Source organism: Paramisgurnus dabryanus, chromosome 21 (assembly GCF_030506205.2).
Source record: "Paramisgurnus dabryanus chromosome 21, PD_genome_1.1, whole genome shotgun sequence".
Taxonomy (NCBI): domain Eukaryota; kingdom Metazoa; phylum Chordata; class Actinopteri; order Cypriniformes; family Cobitidae; genus Paramisgurnus; species Paramisgurnus dabryanus.
The window spans coordinates 8911829-8927223 of NC_133357.1; the positions used below are offsets into that span (position 1 = coordinate 8911829).

General features: G+C 38.4%; 1 protein-coding gene across 5 annotated transcripts; it reads left to right on the top strand.

Moving 5' to 3' along the window:
- Nucleotides 1-4: 4 nt before the first annotated feature.
- On the top strand, nt 5-12219 carry plod3 (procollagen-lysine, 2-oxoglutarate 5-dioxygenase 3). 5 transcript variants are annotated; one of them, XM_073813004.1, is made up of 20 exons: nt 8-181; nt 1401-1492; nt 1604-1740; nt 1894-2057; nt 2183-2295; nt 2495-2558; nt 2712-2809; nt 3547-3648; nt 3823-3954; nt 4055-4176; nt 4268-4372; nt 6444-6569; nt 6993-7134; nt 7704-7817; nt 7900-7971; nt 9963-10067; nt 10141-10287; nt 10378-10503; nt 11714-11903; nt 11988-12219. In XM_073813004.1, the coding sequence occupies exons 1-19, from the start codon at nt 100-102 to the stop codon at nt 11867-11869; spliced, it is 2199 nt and encodes a 732-aa protein (XP_073669105.1). In that variant the 5' UTR covers nt 8-99; the 3' UTR covers nt 11870-11903; nt 11988-12219. The 5 variants fall into 5 exon arrangements, with proteins under 5 accessions (XP_073669104.1, XP_073669103.1, XP_073669102.1 ...); XM_073813003.1 differs by having other exon boundaries at nt 5-181; nt 10141-10503; nt 11974-12219; XM_073813002.1 differs by having other exon boundaries at nt 5-181; nt 10141-10503; nt 11978-12219.
- The last annotated feature ends 3176 nt before the right edge of the window (nt 12220-15395 follow it).

Consider the following 15395-nt stretch of genomic DNA (forward strand, 5'->3'; position numbering starts at 1 on the left):
TCTGTACCGGATTTCGGGAGAATTCTGTGCTGGAGCGACGGGAGAACCGAACCGGGAGAACTGAGAGCGTGCGTCAGAACGTGGTGACCCGTGAGCACGATGAATGCGGTGCGCGTGACCCTGCTCGTGATTCTGGGCTCCGTCCAGTTCTGCAGAACCGAATCGCGGCCCGGAACTCCAGGTGAGACGAACTTTACATCACGTAAACCTCACACGCATCAGTTGAACTAGTATTTAAATGTCCAGTCGATCAATATGTAAACCAAACGCCGATTTGTGTACGTAAACAAATCAGAACCGTTATAAAAACATCGAGGTAACCAAAGTTTCTTTCCCAATAACGTAAGTTAATTCCTCTAGCTCGGGTTCCCACGGTTATTCTGTGGTAAGTTGTGTTATTGTCAAACAAGCAGAAATAGAGATGGTTTATTAGATGTAACTATTTATTACACTTCATTTTTAAAGGCTGCATGAAAGCTTCTTCTGAGATGAAAAACATTGATAAGTTTACTGAGCTGGAAACTGCAGGTGAAGAAGAACTTCCAGAAGCTTCTACAGGAGAGCTGATCTTCTTCATCAGACTCTATCATCATCATCATTGTATTAACATGTTTTTGTAATCATTTATTAAGCATTTGATGATGTTGTAGAAAGACACAGATCATGTCTGTGTGTTTAAGAGATTTTATTTTACCACAGTTCAAGATGCAGCCACTATCTGTGATGCACACTCATGACAATCTGACTTCATGTTTAAGTGCTATAATTGGGTCCCCAGTGCTTCTATAAACCGAGAAAATGTGAAAAGATCAACCCAGTAACTTAGTTTTGGTAAACCATTCTCTGCAAGCATTTGAAAAACAAAAATAGCTCATTGAAATTTAGTTCCCCTTGTGATGTCAGAAAGGGATCTTATTATAATAAAATTAATACCGCCTCTTAGTCTGCACTATCCAACCACGGCACTGACATTTAGTACCGAGAGAAAAAAATGATTTACAGCACAATTGAGTTTCAATTCTAACAAATCACCATTATGGTGATCAGTGTTTACATTTCATCAGCTCATTTGCATTTTATCCTCCTAATCTTGGGTTCACACCAGCCGCGTTTGAGGCGTCAAATTCGCGTTTATTGGTTCTTCCTAACTTTTTGTTGTTTGCACCGCGATACTTAATTCTGTGTAACTGGAACCTGTTGTACTGACAAACGTGGACAATTACACTGCTTCATGTCCAATGAAAAATATTTAGATATTATATTTATTGGTTCTTCCTAACTCTAGAATAGCTGAACGAAATCTAAAAAAAGACAAACCAAAGCTTGGGTCTTAGGAGGTTAAAGGCCACACCCAAAATCTCTCTCTCTCTCTCTCTCTCTCTATCTCTCTCTCTGTACAGATGAGTTGCTGGTGATAACTGCAGCGACAGAAGAGACCGATGGCTTTCAGAGGTTCATGCGGACAGTCAGACAGTTTAACTACACAGTTCAGGTGTCACATCAGTCTCTGAAAAATAAAACAGAAGATTAGAGATCAAACAATATATATGTGTGTGTGTTTATGTTGTGTTTATTTAGTTTGTGTTGTTTGTTTAATGTGTAGGTATTGGGTCTGGGGGAGGAGTGGAGGGGTGGTGATGTGGCCAGGACTGTTGGTGGAGGTCAGAAAGTTCGCTGGCTGAAGAAAGAACTAGAAAAACACAAAGACAAACAAAATACTGTCATCATGTTTGTAGACAGGTGGGCACACAAAAGATTTTTATGATTTTTTTGTGAGTTGTGTGTCAGAGATAAAATGTATTTATATATGTGCTCTGCTCTTTTAGTGTCTTCCTGTCTCCATCACAAGTGTTCTTTTATAAGATAAAACATGAAGTTTGTGTGTGTGTGTAGTTATGATGTAATTTTAGCCAGTGGTCCAGAGGATCTGCTTGTGAAGTTTTCTCGTTTTGGTCATCGTGTGGTTTTCTCGGCTGAGGGTTTCTGCTGGCCTGACCAGAGACTCGCGTCCAAATACCCTGCAGTTCACAACGGCAAACGCTACCTTAACTCTGGTGGTAAGTGTGTTTGTGTGTTTGTTTGTGTGTACTGCATGTCATGTGTAACGAGATCCTAGTTGTAATAAGAGCTGGCACTCTTATTAACTATTGTCATTGTGTGTTTGTTTGTGTTATTTGTGCAGGTTTCATCGGTTACGCTCCTGAGATTCATGCAATAGTGAAGCAATGGAAATACAAAGACAATGACGACGATCAGCTGTTCTACACCCGAATATACCTGGACAAGGACCAGAGGGTGTGTGTGTGTGTGTGTGTGTGTGTGTGTGTGTGTGTGTGTCAGATGTGTTATCTGTACATTTTCACAGTCAGTCATTCAGATCTGTTTATAATTAATTGCATGTAAACATGTTTGACTGTAAGTAATGAAGGTTGGTTAGTGAATGTTTGCTGTTTATCTGTAGCTCCTTGTGCTAAATATAGTTTCTCTTTTCCAGAAAAAGCACAACATCACACTGGACCACAAATCACACATCTTTCAGAACCTGAATGGAGCTATTGGTAGACACACACACACACACACACACACACACACACACACACACACACACACACACACACACACACACACACATAAACATTCTGCCGCTCTCTGTGTTTGGCTTTATGTAACGCTTGTGTGTAACGTTTGTGTATATTTGTTTGTTTTTCTAGAGGAAGTCGTCCTAAAGTTTGAGAAGTCCAGAGTCAGAGCTCGGAATGTGGCCTATGACACACTTCCTGTCGTTATTCATGGCAACGGACCGACTAAGGTGAACACAAACATTCTGCACAATAATCCTCCTGTTGGATAAAATTTCTGGTGTCAAATGTTTCCAAATCCTGCAGTAAACCTCCATCATAGCACACTCATTAATTCTTTATATTTATCCCACACTTGCTGTCTTTGCACTTGACCACTTGACTACTTACATGACGTATTTCCTGTATTTGGCCCAAGTGTTCTAGTGCATAGGATTATTCACCTGATGGGACACTTGTGTAAAAATGTCAATCCAATTTGCACCAAAACATTATTTTTTTTATTTAGGCTACTTATAATATATATTTTAAATGAACACTTTCTGAACTTAAAGATTATTATCTACACTTATCTGAATTCTTTGCACCTGTAAAACCTCTTTATTTTATGCATGCAGCTTTATTATCATTTATTCAGTTTATTGTTTCTAATTATGTGATAAAAGAAGTTACCAAATACATAACAATGTTTGCTCCAATGAAATGTGCAACACTTTTTTTCAAAGATCTGGATCATGATGCATGATAGTGTGCGTTTAGCCTTGAATACACTTTGCTCATTTTAAGACATGGGCAGTGTTGCGCAGTTACTTCCTGTCGCGTGCACGCACTCTCAAGTGACCAAGACTGCAAGTGTGGGTATTTAAACACAGCCTTTGATTTCTTTTCATTTGAGTTTAACAGGTGTGTGTGTGTGTGTGTGTGTGTGTGTGTGTGTGTGTGTGTGTGTGTCTTTGTGTGTGTGTAGCTCCAGCTGAATTATCTGGGTAACTACGTCCCGACAGCGTGGACGTACGAGCACGGCTGTGGGGTCTGTGATGATGATACGCTCGATCTGAGTACTTTATCTGTGAGTGTCTTCTCGTCTTATGAAACTGGACAGTTTTTGTGAAGTTGTACTCATGTGAATTGTTTGTCTAGCATTAAGGTTGTCATGTTATGAAGTTGTGATGTTTGTCAATAATTTGTCAATTTTTTTGTCAAAAGTAAGTATTGTCTGTAATGTTGTGTATTGTTGTCTTAGGAGAAGGAGATGCCGCTGGTACACATCGCTGTCTTTATCGAGCAACCAACACCGTTTCTGGAGGAGTTTTTGGAAAGACTCGCAACACTGAAATACCCGCACACAAGATTACGACTCTTCATACACAACAATGTACAAACACACGCACACAGTGGTGTGTGCACACTTTTGAGATATTAGCACTTTATTGTTGTGGTGTCACATGAACAGTTGTTTTTGTGTATGTTGTCAGGTTGTGTATCATGAGCAGCATGTGGAGAGATTCTGGCTTCGTCATCGTTCACTGTTTCCTGGAGCGAGAACAGTTGGACCAGAGGAGAATCTGCGTCAGGATCAGGCCAGGACTATGGCAGTGTAAACGCACACAGATGTTATTGATCTCGTATAGGTTTAGTTTGTTCTGTATATGAATCGGTAAGTCTGACTCTCCTCTGTGTTTTTTTAGCGAGGCGTGCAGGAAGGACGTCTCCTGTGATTATTTCTTCAGTGTGGACTCAGACGTTGCTCTGACCAATCCTGATATTTTAAAGATTCTCATTGAAGAAAACAAGTGAGTGAAACTCTACAGCAGGGTAACGGGGATGAATCGGGAGGAAGGGTCTGTCAGTGAGGGAGTTTACATGCACATCTTACAATGACTACTTAATAAACTGATAACGTGGGGTCATTTGTGGGGGGTTTAATGTATTGACCATACAATTCTTATTGTGAGATTATGATGTAAAATTACAATAGCTCCACTGTAGCTGCTGCAGTAACAAACTCTATTGAGTAAGTGTCTGAACACAATTGAATGTTGCATTACATTATATTGCAGTACAAAACCTCTTAATGCGCACTAACTTATATCATCCACAGGAAGACGCACTGTCTATACAGTTTACAAAATAATCTCGTGATTGATATAATAGCATAAGATTTTTGAAGGGTTACAAAACAACTCACCTGTCAAGTAAAACAAAAGCAAGATTGGCATCTCTTTCTAGTTGAGGGTTGTCCATCCAGATAATGCAACAGTGATATTCATCCTTGATCTTTCTCTCATCTTGTCCCAAACTCTTTTTGGGTCACTTGGTTGACCCGTACGCTTACAGGAGCTGTTTTTGCTGACACAACTAGCAGAAGACGGTAAAGAGTAATCGTAGTCCATAAACAAGTGCGTAGCCCGACAGACGCTATACACTAACTTCTGCATTTGTCCACGACACTGTTGTGATATGTTTTTTTTTACGTCAGTAAAGGCGGTAACAAAGAGTAACGTGGATATGAACGTCATCGACAGGAGACTACACTGCCCTGTGTAACTGTTTAAAATGGCAATTTTTTTCAAGATTTACAAGTAGTTAAAAACATTAGAGATATTGTAAATAATCAGCTGAACGAAATATATGACACTGGCCTAGTGTTTTTTTGATATTTTACTGCAAATATCAAATTGTATCTTTAGGGGTTGTGCACACCAAAACTTTTAAACGCGTCCGAAAACGCCTGGAGCTGCCGAATGTCGAGTGTTTTGGTAGCTGTGATACTTCAGCCGTGAGCTGGTTGGTTGCTGTGGTAATATCCCGCCACCTCCTCCACTGTGATTGGACGGCCATGTGAGAACTGACATTGACAAAGTGGAGCTTTTCACCCAAAGTTGAATATTTTTCAACTCTTTGCGCAGAGTGCCAGTTTTCAGGGTGGAAGAAAACCGCTAGCTGCTGGCTTTTTGAAAAACACAGAGCTTTCATTGGAAACAATTGAAAACCTGCGCCGTCCTTTTGTCCTGCATTACTTTTGCCCCGGTTCTCCCCTACCTCACAGCTGATTTAAAGTCTGCCACACATGTTCAGATCCTGTTTGAAATAATGTTTTCTATACAATAAAACCTCTTACAATCCACTACAAACTTTATGGATTTTTAGTAAGGTAAAATAATCAACAAAATGAATGTAATTCTCTCTAAAAGACAAACTCACTCTCAACTTGTTTACAGTAAGTATGAATCGGATTGGCTGGTAAATCCAGATCAGTGACTATGTTTACATGTATACCAATAATGCGATTATTTCCAATAATCAGCGTAAAGACTGGCAGTAAGATGTTGACATGACTGGAGTTGTAACCTCTTCACTTTACTTCTCTAAATGCAGATTTATTTTCTGATTACTGGCTAATGATTTTGTTTATTATTCACACATAACCCAATGCAGAACACAAATGATGAACTCACAGATACTCTCCACTGTTTATTTTACTTGCGTTAAATGACAAACACGTTCTTATGGACATAGTTCATATTTTTGTGCTGTGATGAAGACAGAAATTCTGGATTTCTGGATGAAATTAGACTGCGGACAGCAAGTAGTGTTAACAAAGTTCCTAATGTCAAGTTTATTTGCAATTAAGGTTTGTTACAAAAACACACACGCACTAGAAAGTTTACATGGAATTTACATGGCCGCATACTGCGATTAAAAACTGTGTACGCCTTCTGTTTTAATACCATTATACTTGCATTATTTTTATTGAAGTATTGTGTTAACATGGGGTGAAGTATAATTACATTATGAGGATGTATGTAAATGTGCTCAATGTTGTGTTTGGAGCTAAAGTCTCATTGGTTTCCTGTCTGTCAGGAGTGTGATTGCACCCATGTTGTCTCGACACGGGAAGCTCTGGTCAAACTTCTGGGGAGCTTTAAGTCCTGAAGGCTTTTATGCACGTTCTGAAGATTATATTGACATCGTCCAGGGCAAACGAGTGTGAGTTTATTCTCTTGTTTATTACTCTGTGTGTGTGTGTGTGTGTGTGTGTGTGTGTGTGTGTGTGTACCTGGTAATTATCACGTTGTGGGGACCAATTGTCCCCATAAAGATAGGAATACCAGTGTTTTTGTGACCTTGTGGGGACATTTTGATGTCCCCATGAGGAAACAAGCTTATAAGTCAAACAAGATGATGTTTATTGAAAATCTAAGGTACAAGAAAGGTTTTTGTGATGGTTGGGGTTAGGGAATGGGGCAGGTAAGGGGAATAGAATATACAGTTTGTATGGTATAAAATGCATTACGTCTATGGAATGTCCCCACAAAACATGGAAACCAGAATGTGTGTGTGTGTGTGTGTGTGTGTGTGTGTGTGTGTGTGTGTGTTTTGTTAAGTTTTTGTGTCATGTTTATTGTGCAGGGGTTTGTGGAACGTTCCGTACATTTCTCAGGTCTATCTGATTCGTGGAGAGACTCTACGAACCCGTCTGGCTGACGTCTCTCTGTACCAGCAGGTGGGCACGGACCCAGACATGGCGTTCTGTAAAAGCATCAGAGACCAGGTGAATTTACAAACATCTGCTTTAAGATATCTGAGAAATATTGCTGGAAAGAAATTAAGTGCAGTTTACATTTATTTAAAAATGTATTGCTGTGTTCTAATTGCTTTATTGTTTACCTCATTTGTAAGTTGCTTCGGACAAAAGCGTCTGCTAAATGACATGATGTTAACGAAATGTATTTATATTTAAAAAACATAAAAATGGTAAACAAATAAAGCCACAGGTCTCAACTAGTTCAAATCCCAGTTAAAATCACAAAAACATGAGGTTTTGTCACACTTTTAGTGGTTTTACTTACAGAGGCAACTAGGTGTCAACGTTTGCATACTCTTGTCACAAATTAATAAATTACTGTCACTGCATTATTATTACTGCTAAAATATTAAAACAACATTCTTTCCAACAAAATATAGTTTGTCAAGATTATTTCAGGTTTACAGGATATGTAATAATAAATATATATTAACACCTTGGGCCCACCGGTTGGCCAGTGACATTTTAGAAATGGCTCAAATCTCCCACTGTCAGTCACTGATCAGAGACATTCGGCTGTCTTTGTGTTTTGTCAGGGTGTGTTTATGTTCGTGTCAAACAGAGATGAGTTTGGACGTCTGGTCTCCACCACCAACTACAACATCAGTCGTCTTTATCCAGACATGTGGCAGATATTTGATAATCCCTTGGTAAGTTTTACTGCCATTAAAACCCCATGTGCGCCGAGATAAACCCAAGTTTAACCGGTCTACTCTGTGTGTGTGATTTCAGGACTGGAGAGAAAAATACGTCCATGAGAATTATTCCAGGATTTTTGAGGATGATGGGAATATTGTTGAGCAGGTGAGGATCTTAAACCACATTAGTACTCAGTCAGCCAATGACAGAGCAGTTGTCATTCTCAGTTTTATGAAGTGTGTGCGATGACAAGCAGACTACGGCTGTGCAATTAATCATTTTATTTTATTAAATTTCTGCAAATATCGATTTAAAAAAACAACAACAACAAGATAATCGAGGTAATTTGATTAATGTGCCGCAATAAGTTTTTGTCTTTTTTGTAATAAAAATCCAGCACGTCATAAGCAGATGCACTGTGCATGTGCTCTTGCTTCTGTCCAAAACACAAATTGCTAATCCATATGTAATATTGAAGTTTCATGCATTTCAAGTGAGCAGAGGCAAACGATCCCTCTTGTTTAAAATATAATTAGCTGCATCGTGGCTCCTCTTTCTCTCTCTTTCTCGCATGTGCACGTGTAGAGAGCTGCGATCTTACATCTGTCCAAAGTCAGGATCACATAATCCTGTTTATGTTCGTTAAGTTATATGCATTTCAAGCAAGCTGAAGCAAAACTATCCCTTGTGTTTAAAATATAAATCACGTTTAGGGCTGTCACTTTTGAGAAAAATCAAATTCGAACGGATTTCGAATATCATGCAATGTATCCGAATATATTCGAATATCTAGCAATCCCCCCCCCCCCCCCGGGCGCATAAAAAACCCCACCGTATAGACATTCAATCACAAAATTATTAACAGTGACAGTCATAAACAGGGTTGTCTGGATTACTTTTTTACTTAATGTTTGAAACAGCAGGTTATCAACTTATGAATAACAAACTTATATATATATAAAAAAAAGGATTCAGAACAGTTACAAACAATAACGTGACAACTTAAATAGCAGCAGGAGTATATAAGCAGACCCAAACGCAATTCGCGCCCGTAGATTTCGGCAGAAAACTCTGCGGAATTCGGCGGATTTAATGCCCGTCATTGACAAGCACACATATCCCGCCCTGGAGCGTGTTTGTGAGAAGTTATCTCATTGACAACAAGCACACATACAAAGCCTATCCCGCGCGTTTGTGAGCCGTCATTCACAAGTACATTAACCCTGCGCGTGCTGTTTGCTTGCCCATTTTCAATGATAGAGAGCACAAACCCTTTGATACTTGAGATGAAATTAAACTTATAGATGAGTTAAGCAGATCTCACTTTCGTCAATGTGACGCGCGACAGCCAACACATCATCATTTCAAATCCGTTTACAAGACAAATGCTGTTGTTGTTTAATATAAACTTTACATTGCGTTGTAAAAATGATGAAATTATCTTCATACATGCTAATTTCATAATGCGAACGTATTAACACAAGCTTTTTATTCTTCTATAATATTTAACACTATAATAATATGTCATTTTATATACAAACTATAATTCTATCTTGACATGCACATTAGGTTCATTTTGGTCCCTATTTGATTCCCTCTCTTGCGCACAGTTGATGTCGTCGGTCTCACTCTCAGCCTCCTTCCTATTACGAGGTGTTACTGTAAAAAATGCCCTACACATGGCATTTAAAAAACCGGATGGTTTATTTATAGTTCGAATACGGATATTTCACGTCATGTTCGAATGCTTATTCGAATATCAAATAAAAAGTGACAGCCCTAATCACGTTGTGCTGAAGGCATCACTGCTGACCCATGGTGCTTTCTGCAACACTAAACAAATGCACTCCGTTGACTCAAATGTTTGTATGCATGTGTGTATAATCATTAAGTAATGGTGTTAAATAATCAGGGTTATGATTTTACCCATAATCGAGCAGTCCTAAAGCAGAGAGGGTATTGATCGATTGCTTCTGAGATCACATTACCGTCCTGAGGGAAAAATGACACTTGTTTATAAAGAGAGGTTATAATCTAATCTATTTCTTAAAATGTGTGCTGCTCATGAGATCCTCTTCATAAGATCCTGTCAGTCGTGATGATGATCAGGTGAAAATCAAACAATGATTGTCTTTGTGTCTGTGTGTGTACATTAGCCCTGTCCAGACGTCTACTGGTTTCCTGCGTTCTCTGATAGGATGTGTGATGAGCTCGTTGAAACAATGGAGCATTTTGGCGAATGGTCTGGAGGAAAACACTCGGTCAGTGATCTCTCATTATGTGTTGTGTGACTGTGATTACCAACATCTCATCATCTGTCTGTCTGTCTGTCAGGACGAACGGTTGGCTGGTGGTTATGAGAACGTTCCTACAGTAGATATTCATATGAATCAGATCCAGTATGAGAAGGAGTGGCTGAAGTTTCTTAAAGATTACATTGCTCCAGTAACCGAGAAGCTGTACCCCGGATACTATCCTAAGGTGATACACGCATACAGTAATCTTTCAGACCTCCACACTGACAAACTATGCAGACATCTGAACACGCGCGTGTGTGTGTACACGTTACAGGCTTCAGCCGTTATGAACTTTGTGGTTCGGTATCGCCCTGATGAGCAGCCGTCTCTGCGCCCGCATCACGATTCCTCCACGTTCACCATTAACATCGCTCTCAACAGCAAAGGCAAAGATTATGAGGTAAAGCACATCCTTCATCCATAATACACTTGACTACAAAATACTGCCATACTCGCATGTGTGCGTGTAAACGGTGCTTAACCTTCAGAAAAGTTTTCATCCTTAGTAATAAATGCATGAACATACTTTAAAATCCTGATTTGTGTGATGAACAAAAATACCACAATAGCCGCAGGGTTTCTGCAGGGTCTTAAACTTTTAAAAGTCCTGATTTTGCTGTTCTAGGTCTTAAATAATTTTGTGTGTGTGTGTATATATATGAAGAGTTTTGTTGCAAAACGAGATAACCCCGTTTTTATTTATTTTTTAGAAATCTCGTTTTTTGGTTGTGCATTACAATTAATATCAATTCAATTGCAGTTGGTTTGTTTTGATTTAAACCTTCATAACTTAAAAAATACAGCTAAGTAGCACCATAAAACAAAATATTAACATAATATTAAACATGTTTTGACCAAATGTTAAAAACGGCGTTATCTCGTTTTGCAACTAAACTTCATTTATATAATATACAAAAAAAAAATGTTTTTTCATTTCTTTTGCTTGTCCCAAAACCCTTCATTGTTTAAAACATTTCAACATTTTGTGATTTCAGTTAAATAAAAGGCTATTTTCTATTCATATTTCATCATTGAGGATTTATTAAAACTTTGTCCTGAAGTCTCAAGGTGAAAAACTGTCTCGTAATATCAGCAAAGTGTAAAAATCTTGTCTCGTCTTATTCTCGTGAACCCAGTCTCGTGTCTCGTTTCATCTTGTGGGGTAAGTGTCTCGTCACACCCCGAGAAAATACATCTTATTTTTTGTTTATAACATTATTATGTTTTTTGACATGAAAGATAAAAGGTCTAAAAAAAAAAACACATGGACGCATACATAAAATAGGACTTCATTGTGTGATATAGGTCTTAAAGTTCATTCATAATGGTTTTAAAAAGTGAAACCTGCAGAAACCCTGACCCAAAATGACATTGGCACCAGAAATGTAAAGTGTGTAAAACTATTTACTTTTCATATTAGGTTAATTAGATAAGAGTTTATCTGATGCATTCATGTATGCTAAACTGATATACTATTATCAAATACACTAACAGTACATTATCATCATAAAACACCTTTATTAATATAGTACAGAAAATATTGATCTGTGTACATTGTGGCGTTGGCATGTATCTTGTTGTTTATTTGTGTTTGTTTGTGTGTGTGTTAGGGTGGAGGTTGTCGTTTTGTACGCTATGAGTGTAAGGTGGAGTCTCCCAGGAAGGGTTGGTCATTTATGCATCCCGGTCGTTTGACGCATTACCACGAGGGACTTCCCACAACAAGAGGAACACGATACATCATGGTGTCATTTGTGGATCCGTGAAAGCCGTGTTTGTGTGTGCATGTGTGTGTATATTTGTGTGTGTGTGTGTGTGTGTGTGTGTGTGTGTGTGTGTGTGTGTGTGTGTGTGTGTGTGTGTGTGTGTGTGTGTGTGTGTGTGTGTGTGTGTGTGTGTGTGTCAGATTTTACTGTTACAGGCGGTTGCCTCAAGTTCAGTCGAACACTTTACTCCAGTTGTTTTTTACAGAAGTTTAAAGTGCGATGAAAATATTTTTTACTTGATTTTATAGAATAATCAAATTACAGTTGTTTTGTAAAAGCATTTGACCTGAAATCGCTTTTTATACAAGATCGCTTTAAATTATTTGTTGTTCTCGTAAAATAAATAATTAGGGGTCAAGCCCAGAATGGGCGAAGACCCCTATTGTATCCGTTAGTTTTCTTTTTCTTTTTCTTTTTCTTTTTAAATATTATTCTTCTTCCTGTTCCATTGCGGTCTATGGCAGCCCATAGAACCGTACATAGGAAAGTTATGAAATTTGGCACACTGACAGAGGACAGTCCAAATAATATCCCTAGCAATTTTGGAGTCTCTATCTCAAACCCGCTAGCGCCACCAACAGTCCAAAGTTGCACTTACGTTTTTGCTTATAACTTCTGATCCGTAAGTCCTAGAAACGAAATTCTTGTTTCCTCTGATTCCTTGGTTCAAGACGATTCGATTAGACCCTATGACGTTATTTTCCGTCATGAAAATTTTTCCGCCATTTTGAAATATTCGTAAAACCTACTTTTGCGAACTCCTCCTAGAGTTTTTACCCGATTGCCACGAAAATCGGTATGCAGCATCTAGAGACACTCAAGGCAAAAAGTTATTAAAAGAATTTCGATAAACCAATCCGTTCTCGTATAGCGCGTCAACGAATTTTACATAGAGCGCAAAAAAACTGATTTTAGGCTGTATCTTCGCCAAACTTAGGCCTATTGACACGACACTTGGTACTCGAGATGCCAGTCAGGAACTGAGGGTGCATGCACAGTTTCGTTGCAGCGCCACCTAGTGGTCAGACGAATGTTCTATACGCCTATAACTTTGGCTGCGATAAAAGTATTTTCACGGGACTTGATTTTTTGGAGTCATGAGTAGTCGCCGAGTCCAACGATACCAAACATGCCAGGATTCGCCTTACGGTTAGCCCTGTGCATCAAAATAGCACTTAAAAAACACGCGCGAATAACTCCGCGAGCGTTATTCCGATCGACACGAAAACACCATAGGAAGAATATTGCATTACCTTCTGAACAAAAAGTTCTATTGGCGTTATATTAAAATTTTCATCAGAAATGGCCGAAAAATGCAAAAAACGAAAAATTACCTTTAAATTTTGCATTTTTCACACATAAATGGTTATAACTTCGCAACGAAAAGAGATTTTTTCACCAGATTTGATACGCAGATGTACGACCACAGTCTGAGGCCACACAAAAAAAAAATGGTATGCCTCCACCACTAGGTGGCCCTATAATTGAACAAAATCTTTCATATCAAGCAAGCCCTATGGTCATACAACTATTTTATTGCTTAACTAAAGTGTATAGTCATGAAACTAGCTAGATGTAACACAGTCATGACCTAAGGTTGCATGCACAGTTTTGTCATAGCGCCACCTAGTGGTTTTGAGATAGAAAATGGCTATTTTTGCCTATAACTACTGCAAAAACACATCTAAAACCATGAGTCTTCATGGATTATTCCTTTCATGAATTGAACTATAATCACTGGTGCATGTTCATTTACTCTCTAGCAACCAATGAGAATACCTTATCAACCGTTTTTGCAAGAGCTTTTTCTCTGCATCAGAACATTGTAGACACATGGGGATGGTGTATTTTGACTCATTTAACTTGTTGTAACATGTTGTGACACCATGGGCGTAGATTTAGGGTGGGACGCTAGGGACATGTCCCTACCAATATTCAGAGAAGACTGAATTGTCCCTAGCAATAATTTCGACCAAACATTTAATCTGTATTCATATATAACCACTAATGTCCGTCTTGTTCTTGTGTTTTCTATTTTTTACTTATTATATTTTTGTCAGAAATCATTTAAATTAGATTAGAAATCTTTTGCAATCCCGTTCTGTAAAAATAACGCTCTATGTGGTACACAAACGGCTAACAGCTTTCGTTCTCTGCAATGCCCGCCTCCGTAAGTCACATCGCTAATATGATTGGCTTTGCATTTCTTTAGTCCCGCCTCTCTAACGCACATTGCTAATATGATTGGATTAGCATTCTTGAGTCCCGCCTCTCTAACGCACATCACTTTTTGATGGGCTTGTCTTTACTCGCTACGTGTGATAGGATGGTTTCACTTTGTACAACGCGCCAAAGTTCACTCAACAAGACGTGCGTGATTATTCGGGCGACAGGTAAGTGAGGAAGAAAGTATTATTATACCCACTGTAACTGTTTCATGCACAAAAAAAGTTGTGCCACATAATGATTCAAGGACAGTGTTTTCACCAATACAGGACAATCCCATGTTAACCCTGAGGAGTTGCAAACTTGTGTCAACCTTTTATAAATGGGGTGGCAAGGTTATTTAGAGGGTCCCTAATCCATGAAAGAAAATAACCCCAACATGGTAAAAACATGAATTCATGTCATGATTGCTGAATACTTTCATTACTGCACTGTGGTCATTACTTGCACAGATGTAGACATAATGTTGCATTTTAAACAAACTATTTTTTTCACACTGATTAACTGTCTGTTAATGAAAAGAAGATTTAATGTAAACTACAGAAACGTTAATAAACTGTGTTCAGGAAACAGCATGATATATATACCTACTTCAACACTGGGATTTTTTGGCAAAATTAAATTAAGAATTAAATATTAATTGCATATTCTTCAATATTATAAAGTTAATATGGATTCATATATGTTACTATGTGATTTTCTTTTTTTGACAAAGACTTAAACAGCTACTGTTTATTAGGCTCTAGGACATAACGAATTGTTTATTATAGTACATTAAATTTGGGATGGCACCGGGGGTGGCGAGTCAGATGTCACTGAGTAAAGTGCATACTGAGTTGTCTGTTGTTTATGTCAAGTAAACGGTGATAAACAGTTTTTGCAATGCGACCATTTTATTTATGTCCCCACCAATGCCAGAATCAAACCTACGCCCTTGTGTGACACATGTTTTGCCACTGCAAATATCACTCACATGTTCTTCAGTGCTCTAATGTTCCATGACTGTCAATAACAGAACGACGATTGCAGTAGACAAGAACAGAGATTATTTTTGTTGATTATTTTTGCGTTTTTTCATCTGAAATCATTAGGTTTACCTAGGTTCTTCGGTCTGCTTATCCAAACTCAACTTTACACCCTTCTGTGCCCTTTTCGGCTTGACCCCGGTATCGCTGCTTGCAGCTATATTTAAAACATGAATCTGTTGTGAATTTGTACTGGCCCTGTTGATTCCCATCATCACTTACATATTGAGTCTTTATTTATTGATAAAACATTTTATGTTAACACGTTTGAACTG

What these genes read in the sequence shown, in the direction of transcription:
- plod3 (XM_073813003.1), top strand. Translation starts at nt 100, where the DNA reads ATGAATGCGGTGCGCGTGACCCTGCTCGTGATTCTGGGCTCCGTCCAG. An exon ending in ATCGCGGCCCGGAACTCCAG is followed by an intron (nt 182 to 1,400) that starts GTGAGACGAACT and finishes CTCTCTGTACAG; the next exon opens with ATGAGTTGCTGGTGATAACT. An exon ending in ATCGTCCAGGGCAAACGAGT is followed by an intron (nt 6,570 to 6,992) that starts GTGAGTTTATTC and finishes TTTATTGTGCAG; the next exon opens with GGGTTTGTGGAACGTTCCGT.